We start from the raw sequence: 21,851 nt of genomic DNA, 5'->3' as shown, positions 1-21,851 counted from the left end.
GTACAGATCCAGGGACCACTTCTGGACTATTCATTTAATCTATAATTATAATTAACGAGTAAAGCTGTTAGACCTGGGTATTCGGTTTGAAATAACTACTATTATGTTATACCTTTTTCAGAAGTTATAACTAATAATGTGCAATACAACCAGTGTTGATGAAGATTGTTTTACACCGTTAAAATATATTATATACAATGTGATAAGAGATAAGGAATCGATTTCATAGCAGTAACCTCAAACAATTTACAAGATAAACTTACAGAAGTTATTTTCCAGGTTGGAAAGCGTTTATTGAAACCCTCCATTATATCACGATCCTGTTTCTGCAGGAAGCTATGTAATTAATATTCTATGTTGAAAGGAATTTCACTTTGCTCCGGGCTTCATTACTAAGATCTCTTTCATGAGTGATTACTATGTCCTCAAATGCCTATAAAAGCCACTCCGTACTAGGAACTGGTCTTTCAATTTCATCTGGACTTTCAAATCTAATCGTGATTGAGTAAACGTTCAAGTTTATTATGTAGGTACTTAAGTGTTAACAATATATTATGAGCATCAAAGCTAATTGGCCAATAATGATCAGCAATTATGGCCCTCAAATAATCCAATTGCCGGAATGCGAAATAGTCACGATCTGTCCGACTAATGACCGGCCAGAAGCTCACCTATAAAAGTAAATTACACTCAATAAAACAAAATACTTTCTTAACGTTTGGTACAATTCATCAGGGCTTAAAGCACAACCACTTTCTCCACAATAAATCCTGAAAACAACCATTTAAAATTAACCAGTCGGAATAACACAGAGTAAAAAGTTTAAAATAATTGAAGTAAGGTTGGAGCTGGAATCGGTCTAAAAAAGAACTCTAAAATTTGTCCCGCAAAAAGTCCGGAGTTACAGGTAGTCGACCTCTCGCTGGATCCCGGCGCGGCGGTGGTGGCGAGCGCATGCGCACTGACCCGCAGCCAGCCAGCAAAGGGAAGAATTCTCATCACATTTATATCCCCATATTTTGATCTGCTATTTTATAAAATAGATAATGTGAGTTTTGAAGATGATTAGTTTAAGGTACTTTTTTGGTAATAAAACCGTTTTTTTTAATCAAAGTTAAAAAAAAGTAAATGATTGGACTGAGGACTCGTACTGTATGTTTATTTGATGTTTATCAAATGAGGATATCGTAAAAAATATTAAATCATTGTAATGAATACCTTCAATAGTATAAATTGAATAAATTATCTTTCCATAAAAAAGAAGAAAACCAAACTTTAAAATAAAGGAACAAAATAAACCGACTATTTAAAAAAACAATAAGAAACAAAGTACTCTACAAAACACTACTACAAAATATGTGCCACAGCATTCGCGAAAATGTTTTAACTAGATAGGAAACAATACAAGAATTAATGGGTGACATCTGAATGTATCGAAATAAAAACCAGTTGTCGTGTAGGAGGATACTATAAAGTTGTACGCTCTATTGAACAGGGGGGTTACTGTATATATCTACGAAAGAACGAACGAGAATTGTCACACAAGACATATAGTTCTGTTTTTTCAAAACTTCGTAGCGCTTTGCGAACCAAGGTTCTATCTGGTTGTATTAAGGATGCCGATTGCGTGACAATTCTCGTTCGTTCGTTCTCGATGTAGAGAGTGAGTCTCTAAGAGCAGTGGAGATGCATTGGAGGCAATTTTTATGACATTATGTGAACCAGTCACAAAACAAGAATTTCTTTATCTTTGTGATCTAGCAATTATATAGCAGTTATCAGCTCATCTTTTGTGTGCTGTAACTTTAGTGGTCATTTAAGTACGCACTATTAAAGTAGCTGTACTGATAGATATTTGCGCACAAAACATTATACGGTACCTACTACAGAAATTAGACACAGCTCATCATGAACATCATCAACATCAAAAATAAAACTTCACTTGATGGGTGTTTAAATCAAAATTTTACACATTTGTAGGGCGTTTGGCAGCCAGTTGAGCGATTAGCATGTGTCTAACTTTTATGGTAGGCTAATTATATCTAGCTCTCTCAAATGTAATGTTAACACACATTCAAGTTTTTTGTGATAATACATATAACGGAAGAGCAACTCCAACGATAAAAATGTATTAGCAGCTACGGATACTGCAGTTTAATCAGAAATCGATTAAACAAATCCAATTTACATTCAACTGGCGACCACACACCGCTCGAAATTCATCATTATTACTGACACGTCCCCAACACACCGCCACCTCCTAGCCAACTCTTACCCATTAACATTGCAGAGGAAATAAAACTCTAATAATATGATTTATGGTAATTCAATTAAAATAGTGGCCGTAGTGTGTTACTTCATAAAAAACGGTTTAGCGATATTTCTCGCCGAAACTGTAGATTTATGGGTATTTGTAAATCATGTTCGGACGTGGATCTTTACATTTTTAATTTGTTTCTCCACTTCAGTGCCAAGATTGGACAAAGAAGTCTTTGAGTCTTCTGCAATGAATTTTTTGTACTTAGATTTCATTGCCTTAGCATAACAAAAGAAAACGTTTCCTTACATGTAACTAAAATCAAACATTTATATTTATCATCTTTCGTTATAAGTACTTTCGTATCTCGGTGATGTTATTCTTGGATAACAACAAACAAATATACGTCAGAATTAAGTATATTATTAAATCGATTGAAATCTACCCAGGTAGGTGTGAGACAACACATCGAACAGCCGAGAGCAATAACAACGAAATACGGCCACGTATACGCAATACACAAATTTTAATACGCACCCGAGCAAATCGTTTGATATTTTTTAATTAATGGATATTTATCTTCGGGCAAGTTCGTGGTCGTAAATCTAGAATGGGCGGCGGTAAGCAATACAACCAACTGTTATGGGCATCTTTCTAATTAAGCGGGCACAGGCAGATTGCCGAGATTGTGGCGTTGGTCCGATAGCGGGCGCTAGTCATATCGGTCGAGCCAGGGAATGATAATACTGATGTGCAGAGTGGTGAGGTGGATGGCCGTTCGGGAGTATTGACGCTGATTGAAAACTTAGACGGAAGCAGAATGGATGCCAAGATCGTAAATATGGTTTAATGTTATTAGGTTCTGGATTGTGTATTGTGTTGAATATGATCGATGGCTATATATTGTGTACATTGGAACAAATATGTCGCCCATCCTGAGTTGTTATTGTAACTAAAAATATTACTTACTTAAAAATTAAGTAAAGAAAGACAACCGCTTGCGCTTATGCCTCCCGCAACAAGCGTGAACCTTTTATAAACTTAGTTAATTTTTACCGATACCTTTCTAATCTGATCATAATAACTTATCACATCGATTGGATTTGCAATATCGATAGTGTTCCAAGGATTTAATTGCTAACTAGAAGGGTCCTGTTAATGTGTTGCTATAATTTTCCCGATAAACGCATACTTGCTTCTGATTAGTTGCGCGCGCATCCGCCGGTGACCGCGTCTAGTCTTCACTCCGAGATACGTAATTGGTTTGGATTCCATTCATTGATTGTATTCAAATTGAACTGATTACATTATCCACAGAAGCAGCTTTTTGCATCTTCTTCTTTCCATCTTAGCTTGTAAAGTTCGACTTTTATATCGCTTCTAGGCGCACGTAATTTATTTATAGGCAAGATATTACTCACAAAGTATTCTTAGTGTTCGTCTTAACCACTCTATCCCAATGAATTGAACAATAGGACGGATAGGGCTTCCACGTACAGTGGGACGCGCGTGAAGCTTGTCAGAGCCATTGGACTACCAGTTCTACTACGCAGAGAATACGAGTCAGCCGTTGCACTTGCAGCCGACGATATAAGAACAGTTAGCTAAAGTCGAATAGCGATTTAGTGATTTACAGACGAACAGAATAAACGTGGTATATTGTAATGTTAGCCAAACGCAATGTATTTACGCCGGCCGATACCGCACGCTTTTGTAGAGGAGAACCATCCTCGCTTTGATTTATGAAGAGGAACTACCACCGAGACATTGTTGAGATGTTTCGGATGATAGTTGTATTAAAATTGCTATGAATGGTTCGACGTGGCAGTATAATGTACTAGGAAAGTGCGAAAAGTAAAGCCTGTTAATTTATTTCGTATACTACATTAGGTACAATGTTTCCTTTTAATCATCATAGGAATTTCATTTTGAGACTGCGAAAGGTCAACTACGGTAGTACAAGAAAGGTCAAGAACGTTTAATATTTTTTTATTACGATTCCATTTGCATTATTTTTATTTTAAATACATTTGAAAGATTGTTGCATCCAAATGAGGTGTGGTTGTAGCATCGATGACTTACGGCGAGAGTTAATAAAATGCCCTGCGATTGTTTGGAGCAGCCATTGCGTCGGTTTCATTAAGATTCGCGGCTCCTCAAAGGTACCAACGTCTCACTTAATTGATCCCAGGAAGATCATATTGATATGCACTTTGAAACTTATTCGGAAGGCGTGCAAACCATTTATATTTAAAGTGGATATTTTACTTTAGGTATACCTGCTACCATCTACCTAATATGAATGAATTTACGTACCAGCTTCGGCGATAGTAAAAACGCTGTTTGAATCTAAATTATTAAGCAATAACAAATGAAATTCAAATATGAAATCACCCCTGTATAAAAGGTTGAATCCCTTGCGATATCGTTGCTGAAATTTAAGCGTATAAAGCACCTGATTATCACAGAAATAGCCTTTTAAGAAAATGGTTCAATAGAAGCCAACATGCTGCAGTAGGGTAAGTGCACTGTGAGGTGCAAACGATGGTTGCATATCACTAGATCGTGATCCACTAGCAGAAGACAATAGACGATTAGGTATTTGAGTACCGATATCTAAACATCTCACTGGCACGATTTCAATAAATTTGTCCAACAGAAATGAAGACATAGTAAGGCTAAGGTAACTCAAGCGGTAGTCGGCTCACAATCAAAATATTGACGCTGGTCTAAGTAATTTTTGTTGTTGGTTATCTTAAACGTTTGTTTACCACTTTCTTTTTTAGAGAATCTCACGTTTTCGGTTTACAACGGATGTTAGTCGGCTGCCAGTTGTGTAATTTGATGCCCATTACTAATTTAATACTCTCGTCAATGAAGTCGATTAACTAGAAAGGATCTTGTCAACAAATAGGTACCTAATTCAAGTGTGTATTTAAAACAGTGAGCTTACCTCTTTCAGTGGATGCGGGTTTGAGGTTGCCAACGACGGTGCCGCTCCTCACGTCTTCTCTAACTCGGAAGTTGTATCGGGGCTTGTCGAAGACGGACCCGACGCCGGCCGGCATCACGTTGACGCGGACGCGCGCGGACTGCGGCGCGGACAGCCCGCCGCCGTCCGTCGCGGACACCTCCAGCTCGAACTTGGAGTTGGCCTGGATGAGCGCCGGCTTCGTGACGAAGATCTCGCCACTAGCGCGGTCGATGCGGAACACGTCGTTGTCGTTTCCGTTTATGATCCGGTACGTGACGGCTCCGTACCGCCCCCCATCGGCGTCTGCCGCAGACACGGCCACGATAGGCTCGGCCGAGGAGATGCGTCCTTCCTTCAGAGACACGCTGTTGTCTCTCGTAGTGAACGCCGGGACGTTGTCGTTGATATCGAGCAGCTGGATCTTCACCATGGCCGTGGTCGACAGACCGCCTGCAAATAAATAAATAATTGGTCGCTTGATTGTTGTGGATGTAAGCGGTGTAATGCTATGTTTAATTGACAGCCAGCTGATTTATGCTGATGTCACAGCGGGGAAACAAAGGGATTTAAAATAATTGTCTGTTAAAAGATGTCTGCGTATTTAGACATAGCATCAATGGTTGTTCGGTTGAAAGCATTGCATATAATTGCATCTCAATATGGATCTAGTGAGTGTAATAAAAAGTTTGTATGTGTATAAAACATCCAATTGAAAGAGCATGACTGGTTGCATTTGTATGTGAAGATCCCGCGCATGCGCTACGCTCCGTAAGTTCTCAGGAATGTCGCAAAAGGTCCCGATTCGAATTTTCAATGCACTGGGACTCTGAGTTATGGAGGAAAAAACGACTTTGCTGGTAGTTTATAAACCCTGCAATGGGTGGCCATTCTAAATGCAACGTCTAATATTGAATTAAGTAGACTAGTCACTAGCAATAAGATTGTCCGATTAACATAATTATCAATTTGTAGTTCGAACTAAAATCAATTTATCCATTACCTAAATGGGTTTATATTTCGCAGGATTATTGGTTGCTTCATCGTAATGGTTGGTAATACCTATATCATAATTTCCTGTGACTATGCATAAATTATTAACGTTGACCAGAATAATTTTATGATGGTGATTGTAACACATTACACAGTACAGTAAGCTCTGGTCTAGATCAGAAAGCGCCCAAACCTCTCCCTCATTCGGTCGGCAATACAAAGTTGTCCTGCTCGCTTCGACCGCAATAAAAACGCGAAAATAATAGTTGGCGGGCGTCCACCGATAAATCAGGGGCACCAACGCCAGGGACGGACATTTTTGGAATTTATTTCGGTACTGTGGACGCGGCATTACTTTTGAAGAAGATAGAGTGACCACACGAGGAATGCTTCGAGAGGTGCGCTGCAGATTGCCAAGAGGTTTGAGGCTTTCTGGTGTTAATTTCTGAATGCACTGTAGGTATAGATGATTAAATATAATGTATTTCTTAACCGATAATTAACAAGCCACGGAAAAAAACATTAGGTATTGAACAACTCAAACCCTAGATTCTAGATGTAGGTACCTACAGGTTTCCTAGTGCATTATACTCATTCAAAATGGATGATACAGCTCGCGACCTATTTCGTGAGTACAAAATGTACAGCGAAAAGCTGACTGGGTGACTTGCTTGTGAGTAGAATGGGAGGGTTGTAGGCCTAGTCCACCACGCTGGCCTAGTGCGGGTTAGTGCACATATTTCTCCAGATAATGCGTGGTACTCACCGCGATCAGTAGCAACGACCGGGAACTCGTACTCGGCACTCAGCTCATGATCCAGCGGAGCGGCGACGCACAGCTCGCCCGAGTCGGCGCTGATGCTGAACTGGCCGCGGCCGGCGGAGTCCCCGAGCGTGTAGTTGACGATAGCGTTCACGCCGCAGTCAGGGTCGATGGCTGACATCTGGGGAAGGAAGATGAGGTTAGAGAATAGAGGAATATAATCTCATTTAAACAGGGTGATGCCAAAGTGGTATACTAAGCCGAAAGGTCACCCCCTTTCAGGGGCTTAGTATATCCCATTTTTTAACATACCGTAGGACGTAAAATTTTACAATAAGTTGTTAGTTGAAACATTATGAGCCTACAACAATTGAGAGGTGGTAGAAGTGACTGGTAAGTGTGTTAGAATTGTGGTAGGTACTGGGTAGAATATGGAGGATGCGAATACGTTGCTGTGGGTTGACATAATATATTTATGTTGAATATAAAGAAAGATCATGGAATCTGTGTGTGTCACAATCAAATAACACATGACATTTACGCAAATATTCTAAGTTAGGGTTTAAAACTAGCTTAAAAATGTGAACATAAACCGATCCAATTAACCAGTCAGTCTTCCCGTCACAGAGAGCTGCGATCAGATCCTCCCGCCCTTCAAGACAAGTTAAAGTCCAAAGGCCTAAACTTGAACAGGTACTATCAATTCCTACTATCAAAGACCACAAATGACCACTGAGGCTGTGCAGTAGAACTAATTGCGTAGTTGAATGTACCTATCCAAATGATTCAGAGACAGATACCGCTATTAATTAATTAAATGTAGTTAATTTGCCCGCACATTGTGAGGTCGCCGATTTCGCAAGCGGCTCGCGGATAATAATTCCCGTATTTTCTGAGATATTGTTGACGGTGACGGTAGTATTAATTTTCATTAAGTCTAACGGTGAATATGGACATGGGGATTAAAATTTTCCCGCATGAGCACATGAGCAAGAAAGGATCGTTATCTTTGAAGACATTGTTGCGAAGGTTCCTCGCATACTAGCAGACACAAGCACAACGCACAACGTCGTGTTATATTTAAATGGTTCACTGAAGGCGATTGCTATAAGTCCTCTCGATCATTGCTTTTAAGCGTCAGAAAAAGAAATAAAACCCCACATTGTATATAATTAGCGGGAAATCATCTTTTTATTTTTACTTATCGCCTGTATATTACAGACGTGACAACGGCCATTGATTAATTGGCCTCGCATTCAGAGTCCAAGATATATGCGAAGGAGCGCCGAGCGGAACGAAGAAAAAGCTTCTCTAAAATAAAAAAGTGGAGACTTAAATTCCATTGTAAAGGATAAAATGGAGTCAATATTAGGTTTAGCGTCTTTAGGGGCATTTTCGGATCCTTTTGTTGGTATGTTAAATGTAATCAAATAAGTAAATGAATTCCTTTAAGAGATTGCAAATGAGGTTGTAGCTTGAACTAACTTAAATAATATTACATTAACTAACGAACTAACTAATACATAAAACATCATTAATCTCAGTATTTTTCTGCAATTACCTATATTACAGGTCACAAATTTCACATATCATTGAAAATAATGGCTTTCCTCAATTTGTCTACAACAAACTAAGTGGTGAAGATATATTGAGTAGTATCACCGCAATACCTTGGAGCACGGCTCTCCGCCGATACCTTCGAACTCAGATTTGATCAGAACAAGACCCTTATTAAATCGGATTGAAGAGAAAAACTTATTTAATTCACTCAAAAAGTAAAACAACATCGCATTTTAGTTTTAATGAAGAGATTTGATAAAGTCTAAACTGTTTTTGTTGCCACACACGTCGGTTTATTTGCATATTTGAAGCTAATTATTTTGAGACTTTATATTTTAGACATTATTCCCAGTATTCCTACAGAGTTGATGGTTTCTTGTCGAAATGTATTTTTTATTGATGAGATTTTTTGAATTACACAAAGGAAAAGCATGGAGTGAAATAAATAACAACGTAATTACTTCTAATGATGATGTCATCGACATACAGAAGTAAATAAGAGGGGCACCCGCGATTTGTGCATATTTCATACTCACACTGAAGACGTTCAACTGATAAGTTGGCATGAAGTTGATATCTGGCACTTAAGTTGTTTTATATTTTAAGTTTCCATACACGACACCTCAACCACCGGCGCCTTTAGCACCGAGATAAGACTCGTCACAATGAAATTTATAGCACACTTGAGAAAGATTTAAAACAAAAACTTGTAACATCTTAATTTAAAAGCATTTTAAATGGTGCTAATTTCTTTTATTGCTGTATGACGTAAAGTGAGAGATAACGCTGCGAGTCATTTATCTTCAAAACGTGATCGGCTACAGAAAAAAGAATGGAAGCATAAATCAAACGCAGCAGAAACAAGTGAGCTCCGAACAGTTGAAGACGCACCAACGAAACATATTTAAATCGACCGTTCTAAATAAAGGAATTGTCCAGCTGCCTTGTTTACTTCAACGGAAAAAGAATAAACAAATGATTTGTAACAGAAATAATAAACATTCCTAGTGAGTTCGGTCCACGGTAAAGGACATTGTAATTCAAGCTGATTGGCACACAATAATGGTATCAAACATAAGCCATTTAAAAAACTGTTCTCAGTGAATAAAACTAAAAAGGTAGGATGCCGAGAAGAGGGCGACACAGGGCTTCTGAGAGCAAATAAACCTTCGCTTTAAGTCGGACCGGACAATACCAGGGACGCAGACCTCGGGGATTTGTGTGCCATTAGTTCTACAGACCAGCCGATCTGCCAGACGACTCTCACCCTTACACATCCACTTATAAAGTCCGTTCGAATGAAGATATGATATTTGAGATCAAGTAATTAAAAGAATCAACATTGCTGCTACCATTTCTCAATAGGAATACCCCGGATTGTAGAGTAGCCTATAGGCTGTAGCAGGTGCGTGCAATATTTCCCGTCTATCATACTAGAGGATTTCATAACGACATGCACTAACACATTAATTTCATATTGAGAAATATTCTGTTATTTTGTTACGAATAGATATTGGAAAATGAATGATCATCTGACAAGCTCCTTGATTCGCAACTGGAAAGTTTCGTCCTTGTTGTATGTCTACCGATGCATTTTTCTAAAGGGACCCATTTTCAAATCAAAAACATAATAAAATCGCACAAAAAATTATACTAAATATGTTATTCTATTTATATAAATCTATAAGTACTATATAGTCTGTATTTCACGAGCCGGATTATTATAACATCTAATGCAGTTAATCACCTACCTATGCAGGTTTACAACAGAATGGCTAAGTTGATGTCGATTATCCGTCATTATAAAACTGTAAAAGTACATAAGTAAACTTTACTTTGTGAAAAGCGGCATTAGCCCTATGACGTTTTATTGACAGATACTTATTCCAAGAAAATAAAGTTGGTTTTCACAAGTGCCATACAAAACAAGAATAGAATATTAACCAATCGATCGTCGAAGTCGACTAGTCGTGAATCAGGGCGTCGTAACTTGAACTGAATGTTCATGTTTACTTGATCATTGCTTAACAACATACTGGCGGTCGCTAGGCTTAATAAGTTGTGCTTAGTGTGATATTTGATATTAAGTAATACGTCTGGGAACGCGGAATCTGTTCCTACTTTTGTAATTATAAAATAATTATGTAGCGAACCTGTACATTGCGTATTAAGAGTAGCAACAGTGGCAAGCTTTAAAGTCTATGGTGTTTCTTTGTAGTAACTAACTATTCATTATCAGGAATTTTAAAATATTTACATTATGTCGGAAGGTATAATTTTTATTTTAACGTCCCAAATATTCTATAGGTAAGTGACAATATAGGAAAATATACTGCACAAAGTTACAAATAAATAATTGCGTTGGGTATTAGGTACACACATAGTTTTAGACCTAAATAGGGTAAGTAGAGCTAAGAAAAGCCCCGAGTTGACAGAGGTCAGTGTTAAAAATCGAATATTATCGTATCGATCGATAATATCATATCATTGGGTTTTAAAAATCGAATATTTCATAACCTGCAAATCCATCTGTTTTCACATAATTTGATATAGGCATAGACTAATACACTATTAGTCTATGATATAGGTATATTAAGATCCTTTGCCACCTTGAGACCGAAGGCCTATAGGGTAGGTTTATTAGGAGAGGCTTAGGACGGTGTATTGCTGGTATATTGTACATTGGGATAGCTGTATTGTAAAGACCTGACCTTTATAAAGTTCGATAATGCTCAGTGGACACTGAAATTCTTCAATAAATACCAAAGGATCTGATTCAAAAATTTCCACATCGAATGCTTACAAAAGATTTTTGAAGTATAGTCACAACCAAATTGATACTAAAAATCAATACTTACCATAAACTTCGGTAGATATCGCAACTGCCATACTAACAAAGTATGAAATTTCATCAGTGAGAGGGTACTTTTCTTAAAAATGCATTAGAAATCATGATTTTGAATATATAAGTGACATCTTTGAGTGACAACTACTCTTCGACACTTTAAAATTAGTCCAATAAAGACTTATAAATTCAGATAACAGGGTCCACTTAAAAACAGTAACAATTAAAATAGTATTTCAGATACATAAACATGGCAACGGGCAGGCCACTCATAAAATCCACTCTGTGTAATAACTAATAACAGTTGGCTATTACCTCTCGGCAGTATGTGACATTTTACAGAGTTCTCCAAGCAATCCCTGAAGCGTCATTAAGTAAACAGCACAGTTAAACCTGATAGCTCTGAGGTATAAAACTATTTTATGTTGGCATATTTAATCTTCCTTTCTGCTCCAGACGCTTGATTACCAAATTACACTCGCGGGTAATAAAAAAGTTCCACTTCCAAAATGGCGACACCAAAAGGATCAATTTTTTTTTTTTAATTTTAATAAAAAAAAATATTGAGCCTTTTGGTGTCGCCATTTTGGAAGTGACTCCTATGCCGTAGGTTCCGGGCACCATTCGCGGCCGCGGCATATATATCTTTGTTTAAAGGTACATATTTATACTCTGGTCTTGGGTGTTAATATGTACATATACTAATATGTCTCTGTATAGATATCAGCTGTCCGATACCCATATCACAGACTCTGCCTTGCCAGTGCTCGGATGGCCGTGTGTGAGATGTCCCCACACATTATCACTCCGGCCACGTCGGGAGTAACCTGCGCCCGCGCATGGATGTATCGGTTTCCAGTTTGAGCATCCACGCACGACTCACTGCGCAAGGGCATTAGACTATCAGAGTGCACACACTGACAAGAGACTACATACATGTATGTATGTGAATGTTGGGTGAATTGGAATTAGACTGAGGGAAAACTATGAGTGATACATATTCGGGAGATGCAACATGACCATTTTACACTCGCGAGCGATGAACATGAACAACTTCCACCCACGAAATGCCGAGTCAAAACATTTAAGTAATTTAAAATTTCAACACAATATTTACTTTTTTAGTTGGTTATATTCTTATATGCAGACGGCGACATTCATAATTTGGCTACTTAGCCTTTTCCGTATAAGAGTAATTTTAGTGATACCTACGTCACCGGAGCTATTTCATTACTCGTAAGTAGATTTGAAATATGAAGAATGGATAGGTTTATTCAATTTGATTTTTAGCCATTTTAAATACGTTATATTCCAAAAATTATCCTTAATTTTTTCCAGCGTTCTAGGTATTCTAACCTAACTTGATGTAAAATGAAATTTCAATTATTTTTTTCAGTCAGGTGGTAGGTACACGTTTTAACAGTGAATCGTTAGAATCAACATTGACTTATTCGCCGCCGCGACTCCCACTCGCTGCGGACCTGTCACGGGTGTAGCGGAGGTACTGCACCGTACTACCATATACAGGGTGCAATTTTATCAGTGACGTTCACAGCCAGAGATGTGGGTTCAAATTTAGAATCCCGGCGCTGACATGTACCTACCAATGAGTTTTTTGGAGTTTAAGTATAATGTATACTATCGCTTTTACGGTGAAGGAAACCATGAGACGTGAGGAAATCTGCACATCTAGATATGTGAACCCACCAACCCGCAGTGGACCAGCGTAATGGAAAATGGTCCGAGCTTAAGAAGGCAGTTTAGACCTGCGGAATATGCACAACGGTTCCATTCGAGACAATCTTTCGAGAGCATTTTTTACCTTTTACCTTACCTTTACTCAGGTACAGGTACTTATACTCCACAGAGAATAGAATAGGACAGATCAGTTCCTTCCTTTTCATGTTACTCTAGCAAAGGTCACCTTCCTATTTCCGAGCGAGTACTGTAATTTCTAAACACGTGCGTCAACATTCGTCAAGCCGACAAGTTTAAAGTGTGAATGTATTTGCGGAAGAGGCATTCGATACTGCGGTAAGGCGATGTTCACACTGCGGTCTGCCTCGCGGCGTGTGGACCCGCCCTTAGGGTACAGGGTGTACGAGTTACAGGGTCAATAATTTTATGTTTATTTAGTGAACACGTAAAATTATTGGTAAATATTTAATAAATGATGGTGCTTTGTTTATTTTTTTGCATAAATTGGATTAATTTTTCCAATAAGTAATGTATGGATTGTTTTAAAAAAATTGTTAAAGTACCTTTACAGCTTTTTTTCACACCATCCTGTAGACACAATGCCTAAACCCCAAAAGTGTCGATGGCAAAATGCACGATCACTGTTATTTCTTTATTTTTCCTTTTTCCGACGCCATGTTCAAGTGTTGATTGAAGAGGCGAGCTTATCTTGTTTCCGAACGGATAATATCAGATTTCATTCGCGACCTTTTAACGTTTTCCCTTGATGGGAGGTATTTAAATAAGCTGCACTTTTTGTTTTTTTTTTTTAAGAATAGGATTGTGGAATTTAATTTAATTTTATTGTTTGCTGCGTTGTATTTGCAGTGGAGCAATGTAAAAAATGCATTCGTTATTAAGAACTCTTCGTGTTTCATCATAACGAATGTGGACATAATTCAGCTCAAACGCCTCAAACCGTCATTTCCAATAGATAATTATATGAGATAGACCTATATAATAATAATAACGAACCCGGGACCTTCGGCATATATAGCAGTCAGGGCCACTAACCACTAGGCCATTCGACCGCCATTAGAGCTATGTTTCAAAGCTAATTATATCCTTTGACTATTTACTTTTTCTGTAAGCCTTGCTATGCCTTATAATGTCATCTGAGCTATAGGATAGCTTTTGGGAGAATCACACACATAGCAAACGAAACTCTATAGTTAACAAGGCAGTACGTAACAGTACAAGCGCACAAACTCACATACATAGTAAGATTCCTCTTCATTACCTCTCTAATTGGCATTGACGGTTATATCATTACTGAGAGCAATTTTTGTGAGAACCTCTGCGCATAACTGTATATAGGCTTCGTTTGGACGAGGACTGAAGAGCATGGCCCTTGCAGGCTAAATTTTGTGATGGATTTAGTATAAAAAGTCAATTGGAATTTAATAATATTGGCGTCATTTCTTTAGTATTAACGTTTAGTTACCACAATGGTTTAGGTATAATAGTAGCTTTGTCTGATTTTATAATAAATAAAATTATCAATAAATTGTAGAGTGCATTTATGTCCTAAATAGATTATAAAAAAATCCATTGATGATCTTTAGAAATATGCACACGTTACTCTACTGAAAACAATATTAGCTATTACATAGGTAATATTTAAATAATTTAGGGCTCAATCAAGCGGTCCAGTGTGTATATAATTTCTATCAAGGTCAATTTTGGTGTTCACATTTTTATATTCTTAATGTACATGCGGGTACATCAAGTACATGATGTCAGACAGTTTGATGCTATTCTTCTGTGAGGCAAATTGGCCAACAATGTTTTTATGATTGAGGTGTAGAAAGGTTTTAAATAAGAGTACTTACATATAAACATTCAAATGGTGGTTTTTTTACAGATTCATAGAATACAAAGTGTGTAATTGCCTATACACATATTAATTATGGCAATGGGTTGTTCGTGGTATAAATGTCTGGTACAACCGATACCGTTAGTGTGAAACCGTGAAGGAAAGTTTGACATGAACCATGATGACCTTTGTTTGGGTAACTATTCCAAAATTAGGAAAAGTTTAGGCCGAGTTGTGCGAAGGAACTTTAAACTGATTCCGACCTTAAATAAACTTTTGACACTTTCTCTTGGTATAATTACCTACTTATGGTTAATGAATAAGGTTTTTTAAATATTAACAACTTAGTATAGAAAAAAATGCTATTGAGAAGTATAACGTGGGATAATTAAAAGTTAATCAAATATCTTTATCAATTCTCCGCAAAAAATATAATAAATTATAAAACCACATGATTTGATAGATAGATAGACGAAACATGTATAATCGTCTAATTAGCATTTTAGGAGGTAAACCTATTAATCTGCTTAATTGGGTGCAGAAATATTTGTGACATAAACTCTACAGTTTATTAACCTTTTCGTTAGTTTTTTTTTATGATATTAAAATAAAAATATCTATTATTATTTTAAAGACTGTAAGTAAGTATAACAATATTATTTTGTATTATGATTTGTAAATATTTCACAGAAACGTATTTTATGAGTAGGTTAATATAATTGAGAAGATAATAGACAAGTCTTCACTGTTCCCGATGTAATTAATAAATGCAATGTTTAATACTCGTAAGATATTTTTACGTTCATAAAATAATATTAAACAAGAAAAAAGTAATTATTTATTTAAGATAATAATAATAATAATAATAATATGTGGGGACATCTCACACACGGCCATCCGACCCCAAGCTAGGTAGAACCTGTGTTATGGGTGTCGGACAGCTGATATATCTACACAAATACATAGATAGATAGATACTAAATATAAATATCAACACCCAAGACCCGAGAACAAATATCTGTGTTTAAACAAATATCTGCCCCAGCCAGGAATCGAACCCGGGACCTTCGGCTCAGTAGTCAGGGTCACTAACCACTACGCCATTCGGTCGTCTAAGATCGATCATTATTAGTAAGTAATTTATACAGTTTGAAAACATTGTCGTTTCTTTATCCTCACAACTAACATGAAGGTTACATTGCAAAGCCAGAGGGTCTATTCTCTGTCTACACGTGATAGATATTTATTATTACCCAATTTTGTTACATTATCAATTAAGCACGTATGATATAAAATAATAAATTTTAAATTAAACCCTTTCATTGTCTTTGATTTGTTAGTATTAGGATTATAATAAAGTTAAAAGTATATATATCCATTTCAGTTTCTCCATGTTATGTATCTTTCTTATCGCGATCCCCAATTTTTATTTTGCATTGTATTTTATATTTGGTTTAAATATTTACGTTATTAGTTTGTACTACTTTAATGCGCTGATAAATGTAATTCAATATTTCAGACAGCGTCAACAAGCTAGTCTTTTCCGTTTCGGAGTAATTTAGGGCTGTTGTTACTGGAACTTTTTCGTTGCTCGCGAGTGTAGATAGATAGATAGAGTACTATATATGTAAATATATTGTAGGTAGTATGTATTGGTATATTAAATATTTATGGCATATTCTTTATTCCTAGTACACTTTACCCTTCTTTACATCTAAATATCCTTCCACCCAAAGGTTGTCTGGAAGAAATCGCTTTAAGCCTATAAGACCCCCATTTGTACATATGTGTTAGATTAAGTTTTGTATTGTTGTCCATAATTTTGTGTGCAAATAAAGAATATCTCTTATCTTAATCTTACTATTTATTTTTACACCACGACATAATATATATAAATAAATAAATAAATATGTGGGGACATCTCACACACGGCCATCCGACCCCAAGCTAGGCAGAACCTGTGTTATGGGTGTCGGACAGCTGATATATCTACACAAATACATAGATAGATAGATACTAAATATAAATATCAACACCCAAGACCCGAGAACAAATATCTGTCTTTAAACAAATATCTGCCCCAGCCGGGAATCGAACCCGGGACCATCGGCTCAGTAGTCAGGTCACTAACCACTACGCCATTCGGTCGTCAATATATATATATTTTTTACATAATAACTTAACTAGGGTACTAAGGGCGGTCTCATCGCTTAAAGCGATTTCTTCCAGACAACCTTTGGATAGATGGACTAAAAGAGACATAAAAGGGTACAGTGTAATTTAATATTATAAAAGTGTGCATCGAGAATAGTCCCCCAGACCGCTGACGGTGGACTAGCGAACATTTTCATAACAGGTTGCGCGGCGTTTTTGCCGAGAAGAGACATTGGCCTCTCCACGAGTCCACACTGAGGCTTTGAGCGTAGTAATAGACTTCCAGCCATTCTGGGAAGACCTAACTACCTCGGGATGAAGTCATCCTTCATAGAAAATTCCGGTGAAAGAGCTTTTGAGTGCGATTTTAACTATCTATTTTGTAATAGCCACTGATTTTTTAAAATTACAGTACAGATAAATCTGCAACTTATTATTTACAGTCTTGTAAAGACAAATCAGATAGAATGATCCTTTACGATTCTCAAGACTATCAACGGAAATTAAGTGGAATCACAAGAATAAGAGTCAATTATCAATATAAGTTAGCATTAGATTGGTCAATTATTTATCTTAACCAGCAAAACTGTGAGACCTTCGATTCTCTCAGTCACAATCGCAGTATTAATAAGCATAAATCCACCCATACAAAGCAAATAGGTCATACCCTCAACACTAATCAAGCGATCAAAGTCAATCCCATACAAAGTCACATTCAAATCACGATTAAGAAAGTTCAACTTCAAAATCGTAAATTAACTCACTCGTGAATCAACCCTCAACACACCCGAGATTTTTACAATAAAACCGAAACAGTAAAGTTACTCTCTAAACGAGATTTACTTGTAGTTACATAATTGAAATTGCCTACAATCCAAACTAGACAAAAACGAATCTTATGAAGTAGCTATAAATACTGAAAACAGTTTAAAATATTTGAAAGATAAAGGTAGCCTACTGTCCCGGTTCCACCGAGCTATTGCCGTCATCTCATTATTCAGAGTTGGTATAAATCTCGCTAATGCTCCCATATCTTATAAATCTTTGGTCGCTGCTTAATTAGAATGAGCTGTGCGCCCGCGCACGTCCTGGGGGTTACTTCAGCTTGACAAAACAGAAGCTGCCATGTTTAATGCAACGCAATAGAGTCTTGGTTAGCGCAGCAGAACTCTGAAATTTAGTTTTTCGTAAGCTAAAGTGTGCCTCCTGAAACGAAGCAAAGAGCAGACAAATGAAATCATTGGATACGGTAATTTTGAACGCTCACACCCTAATGGCGAACGCAATTAATTGAACTAGTCTTTGTCGTGTAATTATTTTATATTATGTGCAATTCTCTTTGTGTAATGGTAAGAAATTGTAGTAGTAAGGATGTTCCTGTGAATGATGAGGCATTAAATTTGAATTAATTACGAATGCATTTTTAATATTTTCCCGCATTTAACCTAACCTACCTAAATGCTATTCTAACCTACAATAGTTGCAATGTATAAAAGTTACTTATGTACTTACATAAGTTAATGAATATAAAACATTTTAATGCTTATTTTATTGATTTACAATAAAATATAAATTACATCGAACATCAACGACATAGGTCCTCGCCACCAGAAACTAAACCTCATCCAAACAACCTTTTTCGTTTCTCCGTCGACATTTTATCTAAGGAACGTTACAACGTGAAATGAAAGATGGCGCGGGCTCCACCGCACGCGGAAAAGGTCGTATAATGCATTGCATCAATGCTGCATTAGGTGCGTGTGTGCGTCCACCCTTATGCTCCTCGGCAGTGACAAATGAGCCTCAGTGTGCGCGGGCTTTTATTCTTTTGTGGAAGTAGTGCTTTGTTTTTTCGGGTGAAGAGGTTTGTAGCAATATTACCGTAAGAAAAAGGTAACTAGGAATGTGGTTGCAAGTTCTAACTTAGATTCGTATACTTTTTTGATAAAAAATTACCATAAAGAGACATAGAGGAAAGTCATATGAGCAGCAGAACACTTCTTCTACTTGGTGTGTCGATGACAAACCCTAGAGATGGTATGTCACCGTGACCTGAATAATTAAGAAATAGGCAGATAGAGCTATTCCATCGAATAATTATTTCTCAATTTGTTTAACAGGGGGTTGCGAAGTTGCGATGTATACTGATATAGTTAGTCGACTGTACATTGACTGAACAGTTAATCACTTCTATCGAAAAGGAAATATCAATAGTGACCATTTAATATTGCCATACAACTTAAGGGCCAAAAAGGTGACGATAAATTTATGGATCTCATAAATACCACCTCAGTTATATCTACAGGGTGTTGAAAAAAAGGTATACTATATCTAAGCCCGAAACTGAAATTGGAATTTTGAAATTCGTGAAAAAAAAATCGTTTTCCATAGAAAATTAGTTGGTCACGTCACTTTTTACTATGGAGAATGTTTTGTTCTTTTCACGAATTTTGAAATTCGGATTTTAGTTTCGGGTTTAGATATACCATGCTGCACATGCTAGTTTCGGCTTAGAATACCCTTTTTGCAACACCCTGTATCTAGAATAGTTTCTACAATAGTAAAAGCAAACAGACATAAATAAACAAGTACCTGTTATTATGACCGGAGTGTTATCTTCGTTGCAATAGTTATAGCGAATGTCGATACTTGGACGGTGAAAGTGTTAAGACATTCGTAGTAAATCTACCGCCCTGGGTACAGCCAAGGAAATCACTTTTCAAGTACTAATGAGCTAATAAATACCGTTATGTTTATCATTATAGTCATACTGAAACCTTTCCTTCATTGGCTAAGACCCGTGCCCCAGCAGTGAAGATGTGATGGTATGTGATGTGATGAATGTTTAACTTTGATATGATGCAAAGTTAAAGGTAATTCCGAGATTATGGTACTCACAGATATCTGTTAAATTCAGTAAGTTTAAAAATACTCCAGATACCTATATCAGCTTTCTTGAGAGTTTGAAATTATTAATGTACACTAAACTCAGTTCTAACACATAAATAACAAATCGGAATAAATGTTCTTCCAGTAAACTTACAAACACCTTGATGTTTCGCCGACTCTACACCTCTCTACAAGTTGGCCAGGGAAGTCAGCAAGTAATTTACAATGAATAGTGGTGTCTGTGTGTATCTGTGTGTATTGAAGTTAATATTCATTAACATTATGTAAACCGGGACTAAGCGCAGTCGTAGAAACCATTGCGGAATTGGTTCTTTGACGTGATATATTCAATTGTTGGTCCGGCTGTACTTTATAGTTAAAATGGGTTTTGTTAGGTTTTTTTAACGTACTATTTTTTTTGAAAAAAAAATGTATGCAGGCTGACGTTTACTATCATCACCTTAAAATTGGTATAAAGGTATTATAAAGGTATAAAAGTATTAGTCTAGAAAGAGCAAGATTCAAAATGTTGGTCTTTCACGTATGTAGGCAACACAGAATCTACTTACATAAAACAAAAACATCAGGAAACACTCTTTTCTCTTGTGTGCATACTGTTGTGATCTAAAAATTAAAATATTGCAGGAAATCTAAAAAAGCATAATTATTATCAATCAAGTGTAGAGTCTAGCTTTGGTTGAACAATAAGTTTTCAAAAGCACCCCTAGTTTCGTTTCTATACCAACTTTGCTGTGTGACACAGCAGTGGTAATTTAGTAATTTAGGTCACGCCTATATAGATCTAAATGCAGGATATGGCTGAGAAAAGTCTAGATTTACTAGATTTTACACCTCGAGGCTGTGATTACGAGAGTTTGATGTGGGTAATATAGGTATTGCACCTTTTAAAATGAATTGCGTTTAAACGTTTTATCTGTGCAATCAAGTAGAGAGAAAACAGCTTTCTAATATTGATTTTAATCCGATTATTTAAAATTATCTGTTACTTTTACCTTAGTATTATTAAAAAAAACTAGTCTATTTTGGCTCCAAACACAACTAAAGTCTCAAAAATTTTGTACAGTCTCATGATTAAAGTAGCTTGTGGAAATCTTAATAACACCTATAATACATTGCAACTACAATATGACGCAAACCTTCCTACTTTGCCCGAGCACCGGACCAACAAATCTTCAACATCATAACATCGCATTTGAATAATATATTCAAGGCTTTAAGCTGCGCAGAAACCAATAAAGCCTATGGGGAAATTAATTTCGCGCAGGTATGTAGGGCAGGGCTCTTCCGACAGAAGACACAACCGGGTTAGGACATAGCCCCCGGCTCCAGGACCTGGCTTTAGGGCCGCTTAAATGGTGCTAGTGCCAGTTTATAGCCCATTTACAGGTAGCCTCAAAGGATATTAAAGTAACTTAATTGTTTATAGCAGATATAAACTAAACGTAATAATCTATAAACTGTCAATTGTCGAAAACTGACATAATTTATTTCTGCATCGTGCAATATCGTGCGTATCACATTTTAAAACAATAATTGTTTATGAAGAACGGAGTTTGACGGCAGGTTTAAAGAATGTAGGGTCCCAAAAATTTGGTATACCATTTAAGTATACTAAAATCATATGTACATACTTTGAGTTTCAAAATTAATGTTTTACATGATCGGCCGTTATTAAGGTTGGTTTAGTTTTTGACAAATCATAGTAATTAATTTACATGACGATTAATGTAAACACTGCATCAACACACTTAGCTATCTTGACTAATAAGTAGAAAGATTAGTACCGTAGTGTGCCCTAGATACATATTCCTAGATTTCCCTCTTTCTGTGCTAGCTTGACGCGTT

The 21,851-nt window shown here is 36.8% G+C and overlaps 1 protein-coding gene across 1 annotated transcript in view; it reads right to left on the bottom strand.

The window, feature by feature from the left end:
• The window catches only part of LOC105387834 (protein dachsous), a 202,661-nt gene that overhangs the window by 17,539 nt on the left and 163,271 nt on the right, over window positions 1–21,851 (bottom strand). The window contains exons 3-4 of the mRNA XM_038119021.2: window positions 6,988–7,165; window positions 5,211–5,681 (exon numbers count right to left, since the gene is read on the bottom strand). Of these exons, the coding sequence (XP_037974949.2) occupies window positions 5,211–5,681; window positions 6,988–7,165 (649 nt within the window). The remainder of the gene's footprint in view (window positions 1–5,210; window positions 5,682–6,987; window positions 7,166–21,851) is intronic.

This window comes from Plutella xylostella, chromosome 12 (genome assembly GCF_932276165.1).
Source record: "Plutella xylostella chromosome 12, ilPluXylo3.1, whole genome shotgun sequence".
Lineage (NCBI taxonomy): Eukaryota > Metazoa > Arthropoda > Insecta > Lepidoptera > Plutellidae > Plutella > Plutella xylostella.
Note: the sequence above shows the minus strand (reverse complement) of the source record. Positions and strands in the feature narration are given on the sequence as shown.